The sequence below is a fragment of the Mercenaria mercenaria genome, chromosome 19, assembly GCF_021730395.1.
Source record: "Mercenaria mercenaria strain notata chromosome 19, MADL_Memer_1, whole genome shotgun sequence".
Lineage (NCBI taxonomy): Eukaryota > Metazoa > Mollusca > Bivalvia > Venerida > Veneridae > Mercenaria > Mercenaria mercenaria.
In genome coordinates this window covers 917,371-944,259 of record NC_069379.1, presented here as the reverse complement: position 1 = coordinate 944,259, position 26,889 = coordinate 917,371, and the positions used below count along the sequence as shown (strand labels likewise).

General features: G+C 32.8%; 1 protein-coding gene across 1 annotated transcript; it reads right to left on the bottom strand.

Annotated features, from left to right (window-relative positions):
- Window positions 1-4,004: 4,004 nt before the first annotated feature.
- LOC123543126 (uncharacterized) lies at window positions 4,005-20,856 on the bottom strand. The gene is made up of 6 exons (XM_045329198.2): window positions 20,749-20,856; window positions 8,957-9,509; window positions 8,417-8,569; window positions 6,284-6,595; window positions 4,653-4,727; window positions 4,005-4,142 (listed from the first exon to the last, which is right to left on the bottom strand). The coding sequence occupies exons 2-6, from the start codon at window positions 9,503-9,505 to the stop codon at window positions 4,098-4,100; spliced, it is 1,134 nt and encodes a 377-aa protein (XP_045185133.2). The 5' UTR covers window positions 9,506-9,509; window positions 20,749-20,856; the 3' UTR covers window positions 4,005-4,097.
- Between the last annotated feature and the right edge of the window lie 6,033 nt (window positions 20,857-26,889).

The following is a 26,889-nucleotide window of genomic DNA, read 5'->3' as shown; positions in this document are numbered from 1 at the left end:
TGGGTGCGTCTTATGAGCGAAGGCGTCTTATAAGCGAAAATATACGGTAAGGTAATGTGTAGTGCCTCTTATGAGCCCTAGCACTATTAAGCAGAATCTACAGATATATTGAAAATACTTCTACATAACAGGTAGGATGATCATATAATCCATTTATTAGTAATATACTATTATTCCAATGTATTTTGGACCACTGTAAAAAAATAGAATAGTAACGCACTTTTGATATAATATTTTATTCCATCTTCTTGAAATATGGGGATGCTCACGTAAAACGGGAAACAAAAATAGCAATAAATTGTTATTATAAAATAAATACATACACAAAATTCATAACTCTTACGTATGCTAAAATACAACCATATCTTGGTATGACACCGGAACAGGAAAATCAAAATGTAAAAAAACATAACTCGAGAAAATCTAGCGTTAATTGTAAAAGATCATTAAAGTTTTCGACAAATCCGTTACTTGATCAAAATCTGAATAACTAAGACAACAATTTCATTGTTTGGTTTGATGAAGATATTGGAACAACCTCAACCCTTGCTCTTTTACGTAATATTTGTAATTCTATCATTCGCATGATTCTAGTGAATAAATTCAGACATGGCTTAATGCAGTGTTAATTTTGAGGCCCTGCATGACAGGTTTTTCTTAATGATTTAAATTTAAATGAACAATGAATGTGTTTTCCTTTACAGTTTTATTTTTTGGTTAAAAGCCGTTTTCAGCAGTATTCAGTTAACAAAAGAAAGTTAACCGAAATAGTGTTCCTCGATTCTGTACCAGTATTCACTTGTTCTCAACATCTCCATATAATATCAAAGTTAGGGAAAAGTGACTCCAGTAACAATACCTTTTATCTGGTCAACATGGAGAACAACTAAGCGTCATGGGCCCTAACACACGGCCCTGCGATCCACAGATTTGTGCTCCATCTTATGAACTGAGTGTATGTTTTTTATGCCTACTACGTAGTTATTGACTTCCAAAAAGACTTCAGGGTTCTTCTGTATCTAATTTAAATGGTCAAAGTTTTATCCTGGTGGCCAGACACAAATGGCAAATCTATAATCTTTTTCAACAGAAGAGGCAAAACTCGTCTTGAAGAAAATGTAACCAGTACGGACTTCTAATGTTCGAGGCTCTATCTGAAAAGTAATTACGTTTCAAATAATTGAATGATTGGAGATTCCGTACCGCAATGTTTTTCTTGTGAAATTTGCTGTTCTGTAGTTACATAAATCATTATGTACATTTTTTGACTTTGTTAGAAGTATTGCTAATGTCACAACACGAGATGTTATATATGTCCTAATTTTTATACTATCACAGGCCCATACAGATACATGGTTAATGCGAAAAATAATCTATGATTGGACGAGTCTTAATATATAGTTTGCAATCATGCATCTCTGACAGGATTAGAAAACAATAGCCAGTAACTGCATATAATTGATTTATTAACTGCTTATTTCACATTAAAGTATGAATGAACAGTGATGTCTTAGTACTCTTTTCTGCAAGATGAAAGAAGCTGACTGCCTCTCCCACAGCTGACTGACGAAATGAAACGTTTGAAGTCAGTCGTGAGTATCCAAGTATGATAATCTTGTTGCCAAGACAAATGTTCCTCACCTGTCGAAACACACGAGTGCCTTAACAGCTTTATCGCTTACTTTGCACCATATGATGTCATTTCTGCAATTGCCAAACAATTTTCTTTCGTTTGAAATTCCTTCACGGAGTAAAGTTTGGTACGATTAAGATCTCGCAGAATATTTTCTGCATACACACCTCTTTCTCTTGTTTGATGTCATTTAACTTTACCAAAACTATCAATGGAAGGTTACCTACAACATTTAACAATTTTGATAAGCATAACTGACTGACTTGGACGGTTTGTAAGTGAAATAAACAAGAGCGCTTGTCAAGTATTTCTGCCAACAATTGAGGACTGCTTTTTTCAAAAGTTAAACTTTCGAGAAAAGGTAAAAAACGAATAGAAGTGAAAACATTACCACAATTTCTTAGTTTTAAATGCTGAAGACTTGAAACTACAGAAAATATTTTACTTGACACTACATTAACTCCAACATCCCCACTGACTAACACTTCAACGTAGTGTAATTGAACTTCTTCCATATTAGTTGGATTTGTCATTAAATTTGTAAACTGTAAACGTGATATTTTTGTGTTAGACAGATTTAACATGCAAAGATGTTTAAACGTATGTTTGTGAATCTCAACTTTGTTTAGGCACTTGCCCGACAGTTTGAGACATTTTAAGGAATGTTCATTTTGTCGTAAGATGCCTTCTATGCTGAACTTTGTCAAATACTTTGAATTAGTACATACTAGCATGTCTAACTGATCAACTTGGGTAATATATGCTTGCGTATCTAATGGAATATCTATGTCGCAGGTAAGTGACTTTATATCACTGAAGTTGATATCAGAAATTTCTGACATATATTCAGCTGTTGCCTTTCCTAGATATACGTCTCTCAGCGCCAACGGTCCTTTCGTAATATTACTTTGATGGACTTCTTTTATACAGTTTGAAAACATGCGTTGCAACTCAATAACAAACCCTGTAAACGATGATTTGCCACAACGGTAGTCTTGACAGTTTGCATCATTATCGACAATCTTTAATAGAATGGAGGAAATAATTTGTAAAGCGCTAAATTTAATCCCGCTAAAAAAAACGAAAAACTAGACTCATTTTCGGGATATTTTCTGTTGTATTGCACAATTCTGAAATTTCGGTTGGGTGAAGGCTCAGATAGATGGTACTAAAAAATCCTGAAAGGTCTGATGAATGAAAGAAATCGTTTTACATCTTTTTAAGACACCCTTTCCGTAGCAACTTCGTTCTGACATAATCCCAATATCTGTAAAACGTTTAACTTTGTCTTCAGTCAGTCCATAGTGACCAAGGCCGGCCATTTCAAATACATAGCAAAAACGGGTCTTACGACGACTTAGGCGAAACGAAAACTGGGCTAGAGGTAAAACTACATTACTGAAATATTTTCTCACATAATCTTTTTCTGCAAACACCTTTGTCATATCACACAATTGTTGAGTTTCATCATCCCAGATATTATTAAGACGTGATAATACACTGCTCTTTTCTGCTTGACCAATAAGAAGGTCAACGACAGCACTATAGATTCCGGCTAGCAATTTGTCAAGTTCCGATTTCTCGTACCAAAGGCTAAGTAAGAGTTTCGACATTAAAGGATACGTTTTAAGGTGTGTCATTGATCTGTTTTCTAAACTGATAAGGAAATCCGTGGAAAACCGATGGTGGCGAGGAGTCATTTTATTTAAGTACTGGAACACTAAATATATGTGTTCGTCAGAATATTTCGGATCGATGCCTTCAAGTTCTACAAACATGTCGAATTCCCCAGATTTAGGTCTGATTGTAGCTAGTTGCCATGGTCGTGTGGTGTACATGGTTGCGTATCTACTATTTACTTCTCTCAGCGGAAGACCTTTGGATGTTGTTGGAGATTCTCGAGTCCCTCTTGGTAGCGACCATTCATTTAGACCGTCCAAGATAACCAAACAATTTTCTTCTTCATATTCGAGGAGTCTGTATAGAGAATTACGGTATCTGCCGTTTATCAGGTGTTTTAAGATCATTTCTTCAATAGCTGACTCCTGATCACAATACTTCAGTGAAATGAAAAACAGAAAATCTATGGTACGAACATATCTACACCAGGGGTTCGTGCTTTGCTCTTCCGAAGGAAATGAAAATGATGTACTATCAGGCTTTGTCGGATTCGGAAACTGAGAACCATTTTCATGTGCTTTACACCACTCAGACATCATTCTACAACATAGTGCACTTTTCCCCATACCAGCATTAGCTATTATCAAAATGTTTCTTTTGACAATGTTTGTAAGAAACTCTGACTGTTGAAATTCATATTTCTTAACATCTCCATGAATATTGTAATAATCGTGCTGTACGTCTATATAGTGGTCAGTACTGTCAGCAACATATAGCTGTGGAGTTGTATAGACCCGGTCTACATCAACTTGTACCTCAGGCAGCAGCGGGGAAATGTCTGTTTTTATGTAGGACTTTTTGTATAAATCAATGAGAGCTGCTTGCATGTCTGAAAGCACAACATTTACATGATATAAGAATTAATGCCGTGCTGATAACTAACATATGAATAATGGCTGATTAAGTGCTTTCAAGACGTTGTTCTGAATTTATTGACGAAATCTATGTGTACGGATATACAAGACGGTAGAGGCGAAAACTAATTATACATAAATCCGCAAACTTATATCAATATTAATAGCTTTATTGAAAGTATGTATATTATAAACTGCACAGTAACGTGTCTCTTCATAATTCAGTTAAACGTTAGAAATATATAGTTTATAGTATAGTGAACTAATTATTAAGTGGAAATCCCAAAGTGAAAAATAAAGTTGAATTAAACGCTCATGTGCCTGTTAGCTTTCATAGAAGCTGTAGACTGGACATGTCAATGGTATATAATTCCATCACGCCAGCTGTGTAAACCAAACCTCCTTCGGATGAAGCATATCACCATTCCTGGCTGCACTCGCACGAATGTTAAATCAAAAATATTAAAATGATCCAATATATTTACGTTTTTAACGTTTGAGTAGGCCCTCATTCTCCTTTCATATAAGATGAGTTCGGAATTCGCTGCAACCTCAGGTGTCTGCAAAAAACAACAACAAAATATTAAACATAGTTTTCATTAGCCAAAGGAGAACGTCGACAGTTTAGATACTTATGTCATTGGTTATCATGCTTCCAAATGATCTTTACCTTATTGATATTTGCATTGTCCGTAAGTATTGACCTGACACTCATTAATCTCCGCCAATATTTTTGGGCTTTTTTTGTTAATACGTTATATTTGAATCCTGAAAAATATCTAAATTACAAAAGTAACATATACATTTAAACAATGACACGGTGGCGTAGTGGTAAGGTGCCTGACTTCCACGCACGTTCCCATAGGTTCGATATCACTTAGGTCTTTTTTAATGTAATGTTATTGATATCTGTTTTACTTTATCATTATTTCATGTATCATATTTCATGAATTTCAATTGTTCCCACTTGTAGTACATTGTACTCATTTTCTGGAACGCTGGTGACAGGTAATTTGTCTTTTTATCTAAGATACTTTTAAAACAATTTTATTCCACATTTTTACTACGGGTAAATCTGATAACTTTTGATAAATGAACCATAAATATCATGTACTTTTGATGAAAAAGTGGTAAGTTTGCATATGAAATTTTGGGAAAAAACGATATGATCAGACTAAGGACTCGAACCAAAACCCTGATTATGACGGCTAAACGCTTTGTCCGCACAGCTACATGCACATGCGACAGTATAGAAATCAAGAATTATATACATGTATGTGATATCGCTATTTATGTTCGAACACCAACAATTAATTTACGGAAATGTACGGAATATTCATGAGTGTCAGGTCAATACTCCTCTAACGGTTTCGCCCTTACTGGAAAATGATAAATATTTTTAAATATCTAATTATTTGGGTGGATAATAGTTATCATAACAGTTAATATCATATAGGCATAGGAAATAGAGATCAATATAATTGCACCTTTACTAATCCTACCAGGAGTTCTGTATTACAAAAGTGCTTCTATTGTGACACTTTGATTCAAGTAAAACTGTTTTTTCTGCACTATAAAATGTTTACTGGTATTTCATTTTACAATCGGCTTATTAAAAGTTAAAATTGAATGATAACGATAATACTTTGCATGGAAAAGTTGAAAACTGTCCACTGGTTTTATTCGAAGCCAGTCAGTAAATCAGTTAACATCATGAAAAAAAACAACAAAAAAACAACAACAACTGGAATTAAGGGATATAACTTAATTAAATAAGCTGAACAAATAACTTGAATTGAATCAATGTTATGTACTCTACTTGCGCAAACACAGCTAAAATTACTGGTATGTTTTGCTAATTACAGACGTATGTATAAATAAGACGTTTTATTCACGTGCTTTTTAAAGATGAACATTACATTCAATGTACTGCAGACAGTCTCCACACATTTTACTTACAACGCATCCGACCTTTTGCCTATATTTGTATCACTGATAACATATCTATTATATCTCATTTATTTAACAAATTTGTTAAAAATTCTAATATATATTCTGATGTTAGATTTGTTCTCTTTGTATGTTATACATGTATATAGATATATGATTTACTTACAGGCCTTTCCCATGTTCTTTGTTCATGTTCATTTAAACTTGTCTTTAACGCTTGCGATTCTATTTCACATTCAGTGCCGGCTGAGTGTTTCACCGAACAACTTTGTTTGGTCCAGTTAACTTCTTCTAGAACTAACTTTTTTATTTGGTCGCGTTGCTCTTGTATGTTCTCGTTCAGACTACCAATAACATTTGCTTCAGTTGAACCAATCTTGCAAACCGCATCTTGTGTCATTTCCTCAATAGCATTTAAAGTCTCTTTTCGGACTTCAAATTCATCTTCAAAACTGATGTGGCATTGTACGTTTTTGAGCTAAAGAAAAGATTAAGATAAGATAAAAACTCAAGGTTATTTAATTAAGTAACAATAGAAATACATCTTTGCAATGAAATTCATTCGTCATATTAACACACACGATCTTTGTAATATCATAGAATATGATTCTTTTATATAACACATAGCCTTTGTAAAACCACGTAATATATACGAGTAAGAACTGTTGATGGATAAAAGAATACAAAGCTCCAGTAAGTATTTTGTTTCAATCTCAGTAAGACGTTTTTGAACAATATGTCCACTTCTATTTTATTTGATAGGTCTGATGTTTCTTTGGAACATATTTGAGGGTAAAACTATTATTATTAAAATTAGACTTCTTCATTGTATAAATATTACCAGGAATATAAGCAAGAACAAGGATTCAGTCTACTGGAAAAATCTTATTCTTAAAACGCAGCTCCATTAATAGAAACCTCATAACAGTTTATATATGTTAGTGAAAAAAATATAAAAAGTCGAGACGAAGAAAGAATAATAAAGGGATAACCAGGCTAGAATAGCTAAATTAGACACATGCTTTCTTTCTTTGACGATAAGGGTTTGCAATATTGATTGCTTTACTAACCTGACCTACGTATGACAGGTTAGAATAACACCTAAAAGTGGCTTATGTATAAAATGCCTCATGCCAAGATTTTGATATTCCTCCTTTTAGCCATTGACAGGTCAGATAATAAGAGATGGTTGAATTCCTGATTGGACAATTTTATCTCATGTTTTTTTACGACTTAACATACAATCATGCAGCGGCTTCCACAGCAAGATTGAATTCGAAAAAACTGCCTTCTTTTGTTTCCTTAAAATTGATAGTAAAATAGATTAATAAATAATAAATCTATTTCTTGAGACAATTACTGACCATCTCTTAAAACAAATTGAAACAGTTACAAGCACAATGTGAATAAAATGATGTCCCTTTAATGCTACGGGTAAGATCAGAACTCAGCCGATAGAACGTCACGTTCAGACTACCTTTTTGCAAGCCAATCAGAGCCTAGCTTTCAACATTTTGAATGTGAAAGTAGAAGTTAAAAATATTCCGCTTTTCAATACGCGACTATCACGGGTTTATAATTCTCATGACGACAACATCATGGTTGCACCCTCGTTTTGTTTCGTTGCAAAGGTATAAATTAATGAAAAAAAAGAAGATAGATATAGCGGAGTCAAAACATAGAAAACAATTCATTACTATGGTTTAAACTTATCGATTTTTTTTCAAAGCATCATGTAAAACTTCTTCAATCGACGCCATTTTAAAGGTTAAGCCAAACGCCTTTCGTAACAAGTCGTCTAAATGGTTCAAATAAAAATAGATCGGTGAAAATAAAAAAGGCAATATAAGAAATCAGATTATACAGAAAGAAAAATTTGAAAAAATTCGGAATTATAACCAACCGGTTGATTATATACAAACCGTCTTAATACCTACCCTTATTCCGATGCAACAGTTAAGTATAAAAAGAAGTATTTCCCGCCAGGTGAATCATTTACATACGTAATAAAAGACACAATGTCTAAACCACAGAATGGCTCATGTTAATTTTATGAATACTAGCGGAAACTATGAAAAACGCACAGGCATACAAATATGTAACCATTGACCTTGACCATACAGAAGACATAATAATAAGTAAAACACAAGTATGTGTCTGACAAAAGAGCTAGAAGACAAAAATTAAAACAATAAAGTCTTCCTTCTGTCACTCAGACTCAAAAAGCAAAGCGTAGCGCCCAACATGAAAAACGAAACATGGAAAGTTTAATTTTAATTGTTATTTTGCTGTTACTTACCTCAGTTAGATGTAAAATTGCATCTTGCGCAGCCGTGTCAGATACAAAAGCCTTTTTATCCTGAAGTACTTGAATCATTGCATCAATATATTCGATTACTTCATCCTCTTCAAGTGAGTGAGAGTGAAGTATATTGTTCCTTATTTCTCTTACCTGTGAAAAAGAACATCTTATATATGTTAGTATAGCTCCCCACATAGGAAAAGGTACGTTTAAAGAAGGCGCGTAAATAAAACCACGACCACGTAACAGTGCATGCATGGATGTGTACATGATTAAGGATGACAAAGCAAAAAATGATGGAACACAATGATGCACCGCCTTAGAATGGTCAGTAATAAACACCACTAGAGCCTTACAAATGTGTTATAACCTCGCTGAAACATTATTCATTATAACAAGGTATCGTTTTATTAAATGATTATCATCTTGAGCCATCGTATTATTAGTTTATTACTTTATTATTGTCACTAATATGGCATCTTGTGTCATTTCCTCGATAGCAATTTCATATATGGAAATGCAAACTAACAAGCTTACTTTAACAAGCGATTCTATGTCTGTATCCATTCTGTCTTGAATGTATGTATCGTTTATCGCAATACTGAGTAAACCTGTAGCATCCGTTTCTGCAGCACTCTGTTTGTCCACGTATCCAGGTGAACTCAGGAAGCACTTCCCTAGGTCCCAGTAGTTCGTTAACCAGTTGCTTGGTTTAGTGTTTTTCCATAAAGGATCATTCGTGCTATGTGCTTTAACAATATAGTCATACAAGAGACTACAAGTTTTGTTCGGGCAAGGTCGTCTAAAAATTGCTTTACTACAAAAGCAGTGGTTACGGAATTTTTGAATGCATTTCTTCTGGGGTGAGTGGTCAGGAAGAAGGTTGTCTGCTCTACATTCGCCGCATTGTAAACATGAAACCCCTTTCTCTCCTTGCAGACGCTTTAATAAATCGTCATGATGACATTTTATCTGCTTATCTATAAACGTTTCAAATCCTTGTTTGAAGTAGCGCAGGCTTAGTGCCGCCCGAACCCAATTTCGATTTTGTTTCTTGTTTATGTGCTCCTTCAGTTGATCCGACATGTTTCTGAAAGTATAGTTTTAACTTTATACTTTTAACAAGTACTTAATCATCTACGAGAGTTTTTCCGTAATGCAATTTGACATTTAGCTGATCCACACACAAACATTTATTATCTAGATAAATGTGTCAGTTATTGATACCACATATCATATTAATTAGATCAATCAAATCATCATCTACCTTAACGTTTATTACTTCTGTTTCCAGTTCTTTAATCCTTAGCAATTAGTTTGTTTTGACCATAAAGTTTATTAAGATCAATCAATAAATTACCATATTGTCCATTTGGTGAAACTTTATATGGATTGTGATGTTTTATTTCTTGTCCATAATGTAGAAGCAATATTAAGAATACCATTCAACTGGCCTTTTTACTTTATTAGTTCGGTTTGTTCATGTTTTTATTCTTTTGCTTCTTGTTTATTTGGATCTTGATTTGCTAGTTATCGGACCCTTTAGCGTCATAATATTTTTATTAACATCAACTATTGGTTTTTGAAGTCGCTATTTATCTATTTTATCAAGATTAGATTCATCTGCAGTAAAAAAGTTAAACATTTCAGACGGTTTGTAATATTTATATTCTTCTAAAACATCATTATCCAAATAAGCATCTAAATCTACTGTAGATATTTTCTTTTCTTTTGACCTTGCCCCCAATTTTTCTTCTGATTCTTCAGTTGTTTTATCCTCATATTCTTCAAGTTTTTGTGGTAATGGTGGTGGTAATAACGGTTGTTGTAGTTCCGGGGGCGGTGGTTCTTCAAATATCTCTGCCAATTTTTGTTGTTGTTCTACATCTTTTATTTTATCAACAAACCACATTGGAAGTAACTCTAATTGTTCTTTGATACCAGGCAATGCTTTTAACTGACTCAGTTCTTCTTTTTGACTTTCTATTCCTTCTGTAATTGGCTTATAAATTTCACTATACATTTCTCGACCAGTAGCTTTTCTGATTTTTCTCTCTCATTATTTCATCTCTAAGAGCTCTAACCTTTTGCCCGACTAAGGTTTTTCTTATTCTTACTTCATTAAGTTTTGATTGCATTTATGTAATAATGTAAGATAATGTAAGATATTGTAAGCTAATGTAAGATAATGTAATATTATTACATAATGGAAATTCCAAATTATGATACAAAAAGAAAAAAAAAGAAAAAAAAAAAAAAAACAACAACAAAAAAAAAAAAAACAACGATAAATGTAATAACTTTAAGCAATTTTATCCTTTTATGCCAGATTCATGTTTTAGAATGTTAATATGTGGATCTTCCGGATCAGGAAAAACAAATTGATTAATGCATATGCTTCAAAAATCTCTTATATATTATGATAAATTATACCTATATGCTAGAACAATCTAAATATCAGGATTTAATTAATCTCATAAATACAATTGCAGAAAAAAATAAAATAGATCCAAATGAAATATTTGAATATTCTAATAATGAAATAATTGACGTTAATGATCTTGAATCAGAAAAACAAAAAATAGTAATATTTGATGTATATGTAAAGAAAAAAAGTTTCAAAATGAAAAAACAAACTATTTTATTCAAGGACGTCAACGACCTTTGTGTGTTAGTCTAAAATTAATAAACATTCTGAATGAGCGCTTCCTCTAAATTTTCCTGTTATATGACAATGATCTCGTACAGGATTTTCATTTTCCTTATAATCTTTTCTTTTTTAAATAAAGCTTCTACTTTTTTAGACATTTTCAAATCTTTTTTAAAATGTTTTATCAAATATGTCTTTACAATACTCTTTTTCCTCAGGCATTTTTAAAATAAATTTATAAACTGCATTAGGACCTCTGTAAACTTGTGTTGGTTTAGTATATTTATCGTCATAACAACAAACAACTTTATAACCGTAACCACAATCTATATGTTTCTGATATGGTTCAGTAAATGAAGATTCAGGTGATGGTAAAACATTTGATATTTTTCTAGTTATTGATTCAAAATCAGCATAAATTACAAAAGGTACGGCTAAGACTTTATAATGTTTAAAATACATTTTACTTCCTTCTTTTGGCATTTTACAGTTTGAACACCATTAATAGCTAAACGATTTGGAATATGTTCATTTAATATTCTTTCTTGTGAAAAACATTGTAAACATGATTGGCAGAAATGTTTCTTTTTGCATGTTTTGTTTTGTTAAACATTAATCTATTAAAATAGAAAAAAGTGGAAACTTCACAGGTCGCCCAACACGACAAAAACGAAAATGTTGCAGGCTCGGTTTGATTGAGCCTGTTCATGGACGGTAGTGGAAATGCATGCTACCGTCCATGCTAAAGTCTTTTTATCCAAACATAATGTGTTAATTTGTCATTATTAATTAACAACATGTCACAGTGTTCTTCATATTGATATTTCGATACGTACAATGGATAAACATTATTATCTTCATAACTAAATATATTAAATGAAATATCATTCTGAATTTCTATTTTAGGTATTAATGTTACAGGAAATTTTATTCCTTTATACATGTAATTGAGTTCCTCTTTCTGCTTTTTATATTTTGAAACTCTATAAGGGTTTTATTTAATAAGAAATTTGTAAGCCAAATGACATCGTCTAAAACATTCATTATAATGATCATTCTTTATATTTATTAATCCTTTCATTGAATTTGGTAATGGTTTTGGCAATTCTAAATAACTAGAAGCAGCCAGCGGTGTATATTTATATCTATTTATATAATGGGCATCAACTGACTCTATTCTCCAGCCACTTCTTTCTGAAATCCAGTTACCAATCCTATTTATAATTTCATCAAAAGCTTGACGTAAAGTGTTTTTCTTTCGTTTGCGTTAATAATAATTAAAGCCTTTGGCTCAATCAAACCAAGCCTGCAACATTTTTGATTTTGTCGTGTTGAGCGACTTGTGAAGATTTCACTTTTTTCTATCTTATTATCACAGCAGCGTTGTTAGTGCCGTGTGGCGGCCGTAAAATGTCTCCCCGTACATCCAATCAGGGCTGTTATTTTGATATCCTAAGATCGTTCAGCACGACATTTATGTCGTGTTATTGGTACAGTTTAGTTTCTCAACATGACCATTTCGGCTTGGGTGGTTCCAATACTCCCGCTTTCATAGCCTTGGGTATTGTATAATCACCCCTTGGAGGTGGTGTCTGCTTTTTTATTTTGTCTTTTGACAGTTCCTGTGATATGCAGGCTCCATAACCTCAGATCCCCTTCTTACATTCTGGTTGTTTAGTTCTGTCCATTGTTTTCTCGTTTGGGGCAAACCCATTATTTTATCTGGGGACCAAACGCCGCTCTTCATGGAATTACACGTCTCAACACGTGTATCATTGAAGGTTCCATTTTCAGCGCCGTTTGAATACATCTGCGGATGTCTCTAAATTGCTTTTTGTACATTAAGCATGTATAGATGTTGAGTTCTGCTCAACCCGGGGCTAGAGGGCGTGGGCGGTAGCATGCATTTCTACTACCGTCCATGAACAGGCGCAATCAAACCGAGCCTGCAACATTTTCGTTTTTGTCGTGTTGAGCGACCTGTAAAGTTTCCACTTTGTTTTCTACTTTTTTCTATTTTATTATCATAGCAGCGTTGTTTATGCCGTGTGGCGGCCGTAAAACGTCTCCCCGTACATTCAATCAGGGCTGTTATATTTCGATCTTCTCAGATCGATCAGCACGATATTTATGTCGTGTTATTGGTACAGTTTAGTTTCTCAACATGACCATTTCGGCTTGGGTGGTTCCATACTCCTGCTTTCATAGCCTTTGGTATTGTATAATCACTCCTTGGAGATGGTGCCTGCTTTTTAATTTTGTCTTTTGACAGTTCCTGTGATACGCAGGCTCCATAACCCCAGATCCCCTTCCTAAATTCTCGTTTGTTTAGTTCTTCCCATTGTTTTCTCGTTTGGGGCAAACCCATTATTTTATGTAGGGACCAAACGCCGCTCTTCATGGAATTACACGCCTCAACACGTGTATCATTGAAGGTTCCATGTTCGCCGTTTGAATACATCTGCGGATGTCTCTAAATTGCTTTTTGTACTTTTAGCATGTGTAAATGTTGAGTTCTGCTCAACCCGGGGCTAGAGGGCGTGGTCGGTAGCATGCATTTCCACTACCGTCTATGAACAGGCTCAATCAAACCGAGCCTGCAACATTTTCGTTTTTGTCGTGATGAGCGATCTGTGAAGTTTCCACTTTTTTTCTATTTGATTGAAAATAAGCTGATTTATAGCAGAGCTACCGGCGCCCCGAAGCCGCGCCGACAGCGTCGCATTACGGTTAAACGTATGAAAAAGAAAATGAATAGAGAGATCTAACTGTGTATACTATCGAGTTGAAAATTCCTGGTACTTTTTGGAATCGGTGTTGTTCGGATTTTTTTCAAGTACACCATGCACATAGTAATTAATCAGTAAAGACGTCAGTAGACGCTTACTTTTTACGGTTGACAAAAGCGTCTCGCTTACTGCTTTGAATATTGAATAAAAATGCAAATGAGCGTTTGATAATGAGAAATAAGTGCTAAATACATTTTCTACGAAGAAAAAAGAAATAAAATTCAATATTTTCATTTTGAAACGACTTTCGTCACGCAGCCATTACTGAACTTTATTGTGTATATACTTACGTTTGCCTGATGACGTCATAACTCCACAATGGTGTAGTGGTTAGCGAGCTCGTGTTGTAATCCAGAGGTCGTGAGTTCAAACCTCACCTGGACCATATTATTTTTTTATTTTTTTTTTTTTATTTCATTTTTTTTGTATTATTATGAGTTTTGAAGATATTGTATAATTAAAGTCAGTCATGTGAAATTTAACATGTGTTAACAAATAATTATTGGCGATGAATTATCAACAAACATCAAAAAGTTTCTTACTACCATCCCTATTCTATAGTGCTAAAAAATTAACCATAAAAAGCCATAGATTGTTAACTCAGAAGTTCAGTAAATAAACAGGGGTTTTCGAGAATATAGGCAAACACTGTTTTTTTCTAGATAAATTCTAATCATTAACTTTTAAAAATTGCTAGTCTTTTGGGTTTAAAACAAGCTTTGTACAGTCATGTAAATGATTGTAATTTTCTCATACCAGGCGTCTGTTATAGCAGTATTTTTGACTGAAAGTTGGACACATTCTTCCTTCCAAAAAGAACCAAAATTTGACAATAATGACATTTAAAAGATTAACAACAGTCATTTCCAGGATTACGTAAATTCTAATTTCTTTTAACTTTGGAATTGGAACATTAACTTATTACATTAAGTCCTCATTGCCAAACACTCACACGCAAAGACACAGAATTCCTTTGGGTATTGGCCTAATGAGATTCTGTTACGTTTGAAATTTTCAAAGTTCAAACTTTTCAATTTGAAGGAGTTATCATTTTGTGACTGGTTTCCAGTATGATAAGAATTTATGTAAAATTGATGATGCAGTACGTTTTAATAAGGAAAACAGAAATTATTCAAATACGTTTTTTTCTTCTTTATCTTGGTGCAGATGTTAATCTATACCGAACTTTCTTTTGATTATATACAGAATATTTGTGGAGTTTTCACATGTCGAGAATTAATCTTGATGCAGTCTAAAACATGCATCCAGAAATCATGAATTATCATTATTAATTTTAATAGATCTAATAGAACATAAACTTCCTAAACGAAACCATAATTCCAGATAATTCCAGCACCACTTCCTTAATTTTTAACGGGCACTGGTGATTTTTCATGGGAGCTCTGCCTTTTAGATAGCACCTAATTTCATATTATATTGTATCTGTTTTACTGACTTTTGCAAAAGTTATTTTTAAAACAACATTTATTTTCATACCTTTTAAAGTTTTAAGTTCAGATTTAATGTTGAAAATTCATAAACCAACACAGTTTTGTGAAAACATGTTTCGCTTTAATAAGCTTCTTCAGTTGACAATAGCATACACAATGATACGTGAAATACGGAAATGACGTTGACGCGCCAAATGGACGTCGACGTTTAGACGCCATAAATTGCTGACAAAAGTGCATCATGAAATAATACGTCTATGAATGTTAAATAATACACATTATTATTCTATTTTTCAATGTAAGAGTTGTAGACGTTATAATTTAGATAATACACATAAACTCATCATTAATTAACTGGATCAAATGATACATGAATTTCCACAGAGACTCGGCCAGTAAATAATATTCAAAAAAGTGGAAATAACAGTTTATTATTGAAGATTCAAATACAAAAGTTTTAAAGGTAGAATCTAACAGAGATTCATTTTAAAATTCATAAAGCCACGATAAAGGCACACTTTGTTATATATATATGAAGGAAATACATTAAATTATTAACAAGATAATTGAACATTTAAGAAATTAATCTAGTTGTTTATAATATTATGCGCTAATTTATTTAGCAAATACAATATATATGCCAGAATTAATCAAATTACGTTCCAAACAAAACTTGCAGACGGTACTGTCTTTATCAAAATTTTTATATATAATAAAGGGAGGTAATAATTAAGATGCATTTTGTTGTTTTCGTAAAACGTTGTCATAAAAATATTTATATTTACAATAAATTGAGAATACAAACATGTTAAAAATTAAAACTGAACAATTTTGGTAGTGTTAAGATTATACAGAAAGGTTACGTAACTATATAAAACAGGTAGTATATAAAAGTGCAAAACTTAACTTCAACATCATACTCATAATACGAGACATTTCAGTTCTCATAAAAGTGAGAATTTATACAATGACTTTGCATTCATACCGTTCGGATATAACGTATCTAATTTATGAAACCAATACGTCTCCTTGAGTCTATCCATGTTATCACGCACTAAGTCAATCGGCATAAAAGTAAAGTCTTCCATAGAATGTTCAGTAGAATTGAAATGAAGAGCAACATTTGATGAAAAACTTGGGTCACATATACTTCTGATATCAAATTTATGACTGTTCATCCGTTTCGACACAAGTTGATGCGTTTGACCGACATATTGTACTTTACACATTTTACATGTGATTAAATAAATAACGTCTCTAGACGTGCAGTTTTCACTGAAAAATATTTTAAAAGTTTTCCCTGTATTTGTACTCGTAAATGTATCACTTTCAATAATACTGTCACAATAAGTACATCTGCGTCTGTTACATCTACTTGTTTTACAATCCAAAGATTTTTTGTTTAGCGACGAATGAGTAAGCTACTCCTTTAGGTTTTTGGGTCGTTTGTAAGCTAGAACAGGTTTATAGTTGTATAATTGTTGTACACTGTTATTGTTGGACAGTTTCAAAAGATCCCAGTATTTGTTTATTGTAAGTCCAAGATGCGGAAGGGACGGGTTATATGGGATCACAAATGGGATTAATTGGCTACTGTTTATGTCTGTATTTTTGTTGATTAGAGCCTCATCTTGTGTAGAACTCGATATTTTTTTCAAATGCGGTCTTAATAACGTTGTCGGGATAATTCCGGTTCTTGAAATACTGTTCTAAGTTGTCAAGAGATTCTTGAAATTTACCGTCGTCTGATATGATGCGTCGATATCGCTTCGCCTGACTGAATGGTATGCCTTCTTTTCATTTATTTGGATGACATGAACTGTATTCCAGGTATTGATGAACATCTGTAGACTTGATGTGAATGTCCGTAGATATGGTATTGCTTTCATTTTTCAGCACTGTTACGTCTAGGAATGACACCTTGTTTTTAGATACGTTGTAAGTAAACTTTATTGTTGGATGATATGCATTCAGCTTTTTTTATGAAATCCTTTAAGTCTGCGAGAGAATGATCCCATATCATAAAAATGTCATCTAAGAAACGGAGCCAAGCAGTAGGTTTCAGATGATATCAAATGAGTCTTCTATATTTAAATATAACTGATTTTTTGGATCTTGTCTGTATGTAATTTAATTTCAAATTTCTTAAATCGTTAAGCAAAAAAAAAAAACAAAAAAAAAAAAAAACAAAACAAAAAAAAAAAAACAAAAAAAAAAAAAAAAACATAAAGTTGAAGAAGAAATAAAATATTTAAATTTATACTTTTCTCCCATTTGTTTCAGATTTTCCACGTTTTACTCGGTTTTTCCCTTCTCAGCACATTTTTATTAACTCGGAATTAATATTAAGGTCTTGAGATGCTTTGTAAATACTTTCATAGGTGTTTTCCTCATTAGTATAACAATCGGTTGCAATAACTATTTTAAGATTGTTTCGATGATTATTTGGTCTGGGGCAATCACATAATCTTACATTATTTTCCTCTTCATATAATAGACAATCACAATCTCATTCGAATAAATCTATATTCTTTTCAAAAAGATAAGATCTATAACATGTTTTTTTTTTTATATTCATCGCAAACTATTTCATCAAGTCTTGATTAAATAACGTTTCTTTTTTAAGTACTTTTTATATGAATTTCTAACTTTATTCATTATTTCTCCTAAAGTGCTTGATAATTTTGGCATGATCATTCTATTAACCATTTATATAATATACTTATCGAAACAATCTTTAAAAAAACACGTAAAAATAAATTCAGCAATCTAGATTTAATACAACTCTTCTTCTTTTTTATTTCTATATCCGTTAAGTTTAAATTCCTTTATATACATTTCAAGAGGCATCAAATAGTTTTTTTTCTTTCTGCATTTCTAACAGTATCGTAAAAATATCTTGAATAACTTTATTTGAATCTTCTTTATTTACTTTTCCAATCCGTGCTTTTGTTATAAGTTGTTTTATTTTGTGGTGATGTAATTTTAAAATAGATTTTTTGTCTTCAACTTTTAGTCTATTAATAAATATAGTAATTACTGATGGAACAGCGCCAGCAACTGCTAAAATATATATGAATAGCTAGAACAAGTGCTAATGCAGCCGAGCAACCAAAGATACCTGCTGTAATTTGTAATCCTTTATTTACTCTTCCACAAAACTTATAACTTTTTCTGTCAACAGCAGCAAGTTTAGTCAAGTGGATAATTAATTGATCTATTGTTTCTATTCAATTAGAAATTAGATTTTTATTACTCATTTATATAAAATATTTTTTAAATTTAAATTTCTTCCAGTTCACTAAATGGAATCCAACTATTAAATTTTTCACTATAACCTTTCCACTTTACTAAAGCTTGTTTTTTCTTATAGTCTCGTCTAATAACTTTTTCTATTGGCTATAGTCAGTGTCATTTTTATACTAGAATGTTTTGATTTGTTATATTTATCAACCATTTCCTGTAAATTGTCCAAATAAGTGTAAGTATTATTTGCTGTAAAATATTTCCACACTATTCGTTTAAGTGTTCTATTAAATCTTTCGATTACTACAGCTTTTCCTTAATTAAATGTATGATACATGTTAATCCTATTTTTATTCAAAAATGATTCGAACTTTTTATTATAAAATTCTTTGCCTTCATCTACCCATAAATTTGTAGGTGTTCTACCTTTTAAAACTATTTTTTCAAATGCTTCAGTAACAGATTCTCCTGTTTTATTTTTTAATGGAATAACCCAAGCATATTTGCTAAACACATCAATAACGGTTAACAAGTACTTCACATCTTTATTATATTTTGAAAAAGCTTGCATATCAAATAAATCAGCAGACCAAGTATAATCAATGTCACTAACTATCACTCTTTGTTTCATACATTTTCGTTTAATTGATTTATGTAATTCGTCTGCTAATTCATCATTCCATGTTATTTCGGGGGTCTTTATGAGTGAGCTTTTAGATCCAAAGGAATACTCTACCCCCTTTTTCCGTATTTTTTATTTTTGTTTTTGTCCGAGTCCAAGTCTGTATTTCGTTTTAATTGCTGGTTTTACAACTAAATGTTTTTCAATCTTTTCTCCAAACGTTTTTGATTGAGTGTTATTTAAGTTGGAAAGCATTTGCTTGTCACATATACCTTTTTTTACACCACTGACGTAGCAAAAGTCATGGTCCATACATACTGCGTCTAGTCCATTAACAGGAGGTCCATTATCCAAAAGATTTCCTGCTTCACAATAGTTATATCATGGCAGTGTTAAACCTTTCTTGTGTAATAAAGGTAACATTGCTTTAAGAATATCTAAATTATCCCCTGTACTTTTAACAAACTTTGATTTCATTCTTCCACAAGATGAACAGGTAGCCATTATCATTTTCCCCGTTTTGTTTTGCTGTAACATAATGAGGATTTATATTATCAGTAAATTTTCTTTTTAACAATCTATCTTATTCTGTAAACTCATTTACATTATATGTATTTAAAACTTTTTTATTTTTTCACTGGGTTCAAAACCTGTGGTCTTTTTAACTGTGTAAGAGGACCTTGTTCCCCTGACGCCTCAGCTTCCAACATCCAGGGATTTACGTCCATCAACCCGGAGGTGTTTACAGTACCAAGGGTACTGGGCCAGCATTGGTCACTTTAGGTCAAAGGTTAGGGTCAAAATGAGGTCAAACTGTTTTCGACCTATCATAATACAATATTACTGATATTAATTGCAAGCATAATGATTTTCCACAATGATTTTTTTGAAACTAAAGGACTTACTGCTGTAAGTATTTTAAACTTTGGTATTTCTTTAAATAAATGTAAATAAAACACATTACTTACCTTAGAAATAAAATTAGCTAAATTTAGCTACATTAATCGAGAAACAAATTTATTTGATATTTTTCTAAGAAATTACAATAAAAAGCAAGATATAAGACCATATAAACATCTCTGTTGCAATGACTTTAAACGTTACGATAAATAGGTTACCATGTAAAGTGTTTTATATTCTGTTAATAAAATTACCCTATTATACCATGTTATACATATTTAATACAAATGTATATATATGGAATTTAAATGTAAATAATATTGAATATTGCAACGTCTAGTATGCCATGCGAAAGCAAAAGAACCACAAATAATGATGCTTTAAAAATATATTTTTGGATACCAGTAGCAAGATTATTGCTGTTTATTTGGAAATTGGGATTATCTACGTATATGCTCTACTTCTACCCTTATACAATGTATGCCATTTTTGACTTAAACCACATGTAATTGACTTTGAAATATAAGCCGTGTAATCTGACAATATTACCATAATATTCTACTCCTTCTCTTAGACTTAGTTTGAGACTATTATTATTTATTTTTGCCATCGGTGTCATTTTTGCATGTTCTTCATGTAATGAAAACAAAACAGTAAAAATTCACACTTACCTTTTCGTCGTATTCCTAAAACTGACTCCTACCAGGAGACATAGTCGTGCGCATCCCGATAAGAAAGATAATAAAGTAAGCGGACGGTTGGACCTGTTTTTGCGCCAAACGTATTTTAAAAAGTTTACTCAAGTGTAGATCAAGGTTACGTAAATACTGTTTATAGCATGTCATATGAATTCCGACATGAAATGAAATGATATCTAAAGAACCAATATTTCATTTCAATCTTTAAACCAAGAGTTCAAATGAGTAACAAATCATCTATTATATATGTATATTTTTTTTCAGCTGCATCCCGATTGCATGAACATCTTATATAAGGATACCACGATTGAAAAACAGTATTTAAGACTAATGCATGTAAATGAGAAAAATACCCGAAACATATCAAAGTTTAATATAATGAATTTTTTTGCGGGCGATTCAATAATTTTTAATTCTGAAATATATATCACTGAGTTTAAATATTTAAATCGTCTATGTAGTTATAGAAATGTTGCTATATGAATGCAATTCCAAAACGGTTATAGAGTAAAATACTTTAGACTAAAATCATGATTCAATATTATTTCCATAAGCGATACCCATCCAATATATATTACACTGACAGAAAAACATTGAGTTAGTAAACTAGCGTTTACCCAGATTAATGATTTTGAAAAATATTGTAAGATTCGTGTATAAGAATGAAAAGTTAAAAGTGGAATCTCTACAGATCGCCCATCAAGACAAATATAAAAATGCTGCAGGCTCGGTTTGATTAAACCTATTTACGGATGGCAGTGGACATGCATACTACCGTCCACGCCCTTTAGCCCTTGATTGATCAAACTCAATATTTAAACATGTTGCAAATTTTAAAATACAATTAAGAGACATCTGCAAATGTGTTCATACGACGGTGAACATGGAACCTTCAACGATACGCAAGAGTACGATTCCATGAATGGCGGTCTATGGTCTCACGTTAAAACAACGGACTAGCCCTAAACGAAAAACAATGGACAGAACAAGTCAATTATTCAGAAGTCTAGAATTAAGAGAGGGGATTCGAGGTAATGTAGCTTGCACAATGTCAAAATTAAGAAGCAGTCCTGACCCAAAGAGTGATTAAACAGTACCAAAAACTATGAAAGCGGGAGCGATGGAACCATTCGAGCCGAAATGTTGAAGCTGACCAACTATTTTGCACTACCACTTACACAATATAAATGTCTTGCAGAACGATTTGAAATGATTGAAATATAATAGCTCTTATCGAAAATACGGGGAAAAGTTTTACGGCCGCCACATGGCTTAAATAACGCTGATGTAATTAATCAAAAAGTAGAAACTCCACAGGTAACCCAACACGATAAAATGAAAATGAACGGTAGTTGATATGCATGCTACTGCCGTAGTTAAACTTACTACATGACCTAGAAAATTGCTACCAACAACTAGAGTTAATCACAGTATAGATAAAACATGGGCAGAGATGCAAGGGCACGTACCAAGGACGTAGTCACTTCAAAACAAAACCTCTCAAATAAACAACATTTTCTAAACGCAGTAATTTCTGTTTGTCATTATCTTTTAAATTATTAAAGGACACATCTTAGAATTTCTTTTTGGTTTGGTTTATCAAATGTCAAGACATACTGCACAATGAAATGAAGCAATCGCTATTGTTTTCTTTTTATAATATTATGTTAAATGCACGCAGTAAATTCATCTTTGAAAATGTTGAGATACGTGACCATTTACACTATCTATGTCCTTGGTAATATACGTCCTCTATGTTAAAGGTGCAAACGAACATTATCAACTATGTGCTGTTATTTTTCATTTCAAGTTAACATCACGTTAGAAGTTATACAAGTGTTATAAAATTAGAAAATAGTCCCATTGCCGTGGCACAAAGACTGGTTAAGATAATGCAGTATATATATTGTTTGGGTGTGTATTTACCTGCATTAACACGGGTCTGTTCTGTTTGTATCTATCTGGTGTGGGGTAGGGGCTTCATGACCGAGTGTTTAAGGCCGCTGTTTTCAAATCACTTGCCCCTCATCGATGTTGGTTCGAACCTCACTCGGAGCGTTGCATTCTTCATGTCAGAAAGTCACCCAGCAGGCCTTTGGAAGGTCAAATGTCCGACCTTGATAAAATAATGCATCGAGGGGCATCTGGGGTCTTTCTCCACCATCAATGCTGGAAAGTCGCCGTATGACCTGTAATTATGTCGATGCGACATCAAACCTAACAAATATATCTGCTTGTATCTAGGATAATTTGTCCTAACTCGGGGCATATTGTATTTAAAACGACCGACTTAAAACTTCAGTCAAGGTCAAGTTATCTATTATTTGTGTAACACAATGCGTAGTAGTGATAACAAGTTCGGACACATAAAGTTTAAAGTTACTGGTGCAAATAAAGTGACTTGATATGAAATCCCATCTTTGGTATATGTGTGCATCCTAACTAAACTTCGCAGCTGTCGTGTTGTTTTCCTTTAAAGGCTACGTAGTGTGAAGTGCAGTGTGAACTTCGGGGAGACCAATATTTCTAGAGACGTATCTCAGCATAATTTAATTATATAACAACTATATAACGAATGGTACCGACAACGGTGAAAAGGTTGGTCCTATAATATCCCCACTTTTAGGTCTGTATTTCCTTCAGAGTAAATGTATAGTATCTCCAAAAGTGTTGACCTACCTTTATTACATTGGAATATTTTTAACATTACACGTTGTTTACCCATCCTTACTCATCCATTATCTGTCCAAAGATTCTTTATGTTCAGATCAGTCTATCATAATGATATACTGTTTAAAAGAAAAATATAGAAACATTTTAAAACTATTAATAAAAGAGAGCCTGAGTTTTTTTTTTTTTGAAAAAAAGAAAGTCCAATTTGTATTTACATTTCAATAAAGCTACGCCCCTGAATACCCAATCATTTTATACATGTAGATGCAGAAACTATAACCGAATACTTTTATATCATATTCGTATATATGCCTCAAACTATGACCACCCGTGTGATTATGACGGCTATACCCTTTACCGCGTAATTCTTACGTCGCTGCGACACCGGTAGCTTTTATTCACCGATTCAATACTTCGAAATAAAATTTGCTCAACCAAAGAAATTCTTATAAATATTATATCTAATGATACTATGACTATGTCCATTACTATCAATGTTTACTAACAGTATGACAGCACGTGAAATGTACTGTTCGGTATCAATTATCTCTTTGTATAAGGTAAGTAAAAAAAGTCTGTTAACTGGGCTCCTAAACATTTTCAGGACAACAAGCCCCAACAACGTCTACTGATAAACCAGTTTTATGATCCGGGTGTCCTTGTGACCCTAAAATAACGACCTTTCCATTAGTATAATACATTTGGTATTTGAATACATATAAGCGATAGTAAAACGGCAACAAACTCTGATAAGAACGAATCAAATGTCAGTTGGACGGATGTGCAAGAATCTTTTGTCATATTGTCAGATGCTTGGATATCTAAGCAAGTAACTTGCAAAATAAATGTTTACGCTGAATATATTGACCGAACATAAGGTCCACCATTTCCATTTACAACATGTTTTACATTCTAGACACACTAGCCGTAATGTACTTAAAATTATTAGCCTCTGGTAGCCCTTTCGGACTGCTGTAGATTCAACATTTATAACACGAAATTCATTTTGAAAATATTTCTGGAATGTCTAGGTCTGCAGCTCTAAAATACGAAAATATCTGACATCCGAGGCAAAAACTGACATTTTTAGACAACATCAAAGTGTCCTTTTGAACGATTAAAAAATTCCCAAAATCTCTATTTACTCCCGCTCCCGCTACGGACCCCAGTGGGATTTGTGTTTTATTACGTGTGGAATTTTTTTCGTAGATAAATAGCTAATATGTCATGCTAAAGCTCATTGACAAGTATTTTAAATCATAAGAAAGTGCTAAAATGACTCACAGTTAGCAGAAATAACAGAAGACGCGATGAACCTGCGCGTGAATCCTGACTACAGACAGATGCAAATGTGACTTTCATTTTCAAGTTTAGTCTAATTGTCATTACTTCCAGGAGAAGTTAAAAGCCGTCTGGCGTTTTTTCTATGTTTTTTAAAACATACAAGAGTAAGCCTGGTGAAATTGAATAAATATGTTCCGGCCCTCCTAAGGATATATTACTTTAGGAGTATTTCTATATACAACACATGTAACATTCTAATGTTTTGTGTTCTCTTTCATTGTGTTTAATTAAGATCATATTTTACTTTTCAGATTGCATTTTGGCAGATTTTAGCTGACAAATGTATAGTTATTCAAATCGACCACTATTTCCAGGACTTAAGGTAAATGTTTAAGATACTATCATCTACTCGTTGCAAGTTTGATTCATCAATTCAATGCTTCAACATAACATTTGCTCATCTCAAGGTATACTTACATATATAATGATTATAAATAACTAATGAAATACATCCATCTCAAACAATCGGCTTGACTAATACTTACAATAACAAATTTTAATTTGCGGATCGCGAACTCTGAAAATGCGGCAATATTATATGCGTTACTTATTTAAGCTTATGTTGCATTACTCTGCATCGTAAATTGATTCAGTGTCATTTTCATGTTTCTAGACTGGGTACTGTTGCAGTTCAAAAGCTTATCAGTCAAATATACATTCATTGCAACAAAGTGACAAACCATTAAAATAGGTGAGGGTATATTTCTCGGAAGTAAAGAGCACCACAAATTCAGCCTCAGAGCCATGCATTTGCAAAGTAGGCCCTCAAGTCAAAGTGGCCAGTTACTATTAAGTCAAGTAATATCGGGTGAGCTTTCAACTTGTGTTTAGCTGATTTAGGATTTTAGAGCATTCAAAGAGGGCCAAATATATTTCACAGACCATAGATATTAACTGTTCCTTTGTAAAATTTAATTTTTTGTCTAACCTGTCACTGAATTGGTCCGGCAGCGAAACGCCTCTAAATGTATTGTCTGAGAGCTCACGGACCTTTATTGCAACAATTGTGGCCAAACGAAATTTATACATTTTTGGAAATAATATTTCATATCCTCTATGAAAACCCATTTCTTAATTTTCAAAGCCGTGTCTATTCTATAATTTGTTCACTTGTGTTTGTGATAGGGGAGGTAAAACTCTCTTGTAAAATATTAGCGGGTAGGGTAAAGTTTACGTCTACCAGTTATTTCACTGTTTAATTACAGTTACTATTTGATTGTCAGTAAATGTATATATGTCAATGACAGCAATAAGAAATTCATCAAAATGGTATGAAGGGCAAACTTGATATTCAAGGTCAAAGGTCAATTTTATGTAAAAATCACAAAAATGGCATATTTGAAATTTATTTGTATTCTTAAAAAATAGTTTGTCATCATAAGTCATTCAGCTCTCGGACCAGTAGGTCATAAGCTTAATTTAAACAAAGATGTGCTATAGAGCGATGAACGCATAAGTCACAGTGGTCCGATATTACTAAGGATTGCATTAGCGTGTGTTGTTTTCTTTTGCGTTCGTCCGTATAAGGATTAGGTTTGTAACAGTCTGGAAACATTATCGATGTTGATTATATTTTAGAGGCCATTGAAATTATTTGTTTTTGTTTCTTGATGAAAATGTTCGATTTTCGTCAATATAAAGGCCGTCAAGCTACCTAACTCATGAGCCGATTCGGTAGCCCACAAACTAAATAAACTGATATATTTTCATTTCAATAGATAGAGCAACAAACACTGGTGTCATAATGTCCCGATATTACTAAAGCTTGTAGTATCGTGATATCGAGTGCATTCTCTCTTACGGTGTGACGTGGAAAGATGTGTTCTGTGACAGTCTGAGAGTCAAAAATATATCTAAGAGGCCATGTATAATATTATATTTTGTGATAAGAATTTCATGTTTTTGTCCAAATAAAGAACGCCATCCTGCCTTAATCAATCAAGCGATTCAGCAGCGCCAAACACACTCTTAGTACGCGTCAAAAAACTTTCACGTCAAACGCCTGAACACAAGAATTGTAATCTTTCTGAACAGCAAAGGTCCACAGTTCTGACAGAATGCAAAAGACAAATATCTTAGACTTTATTATAAACATAA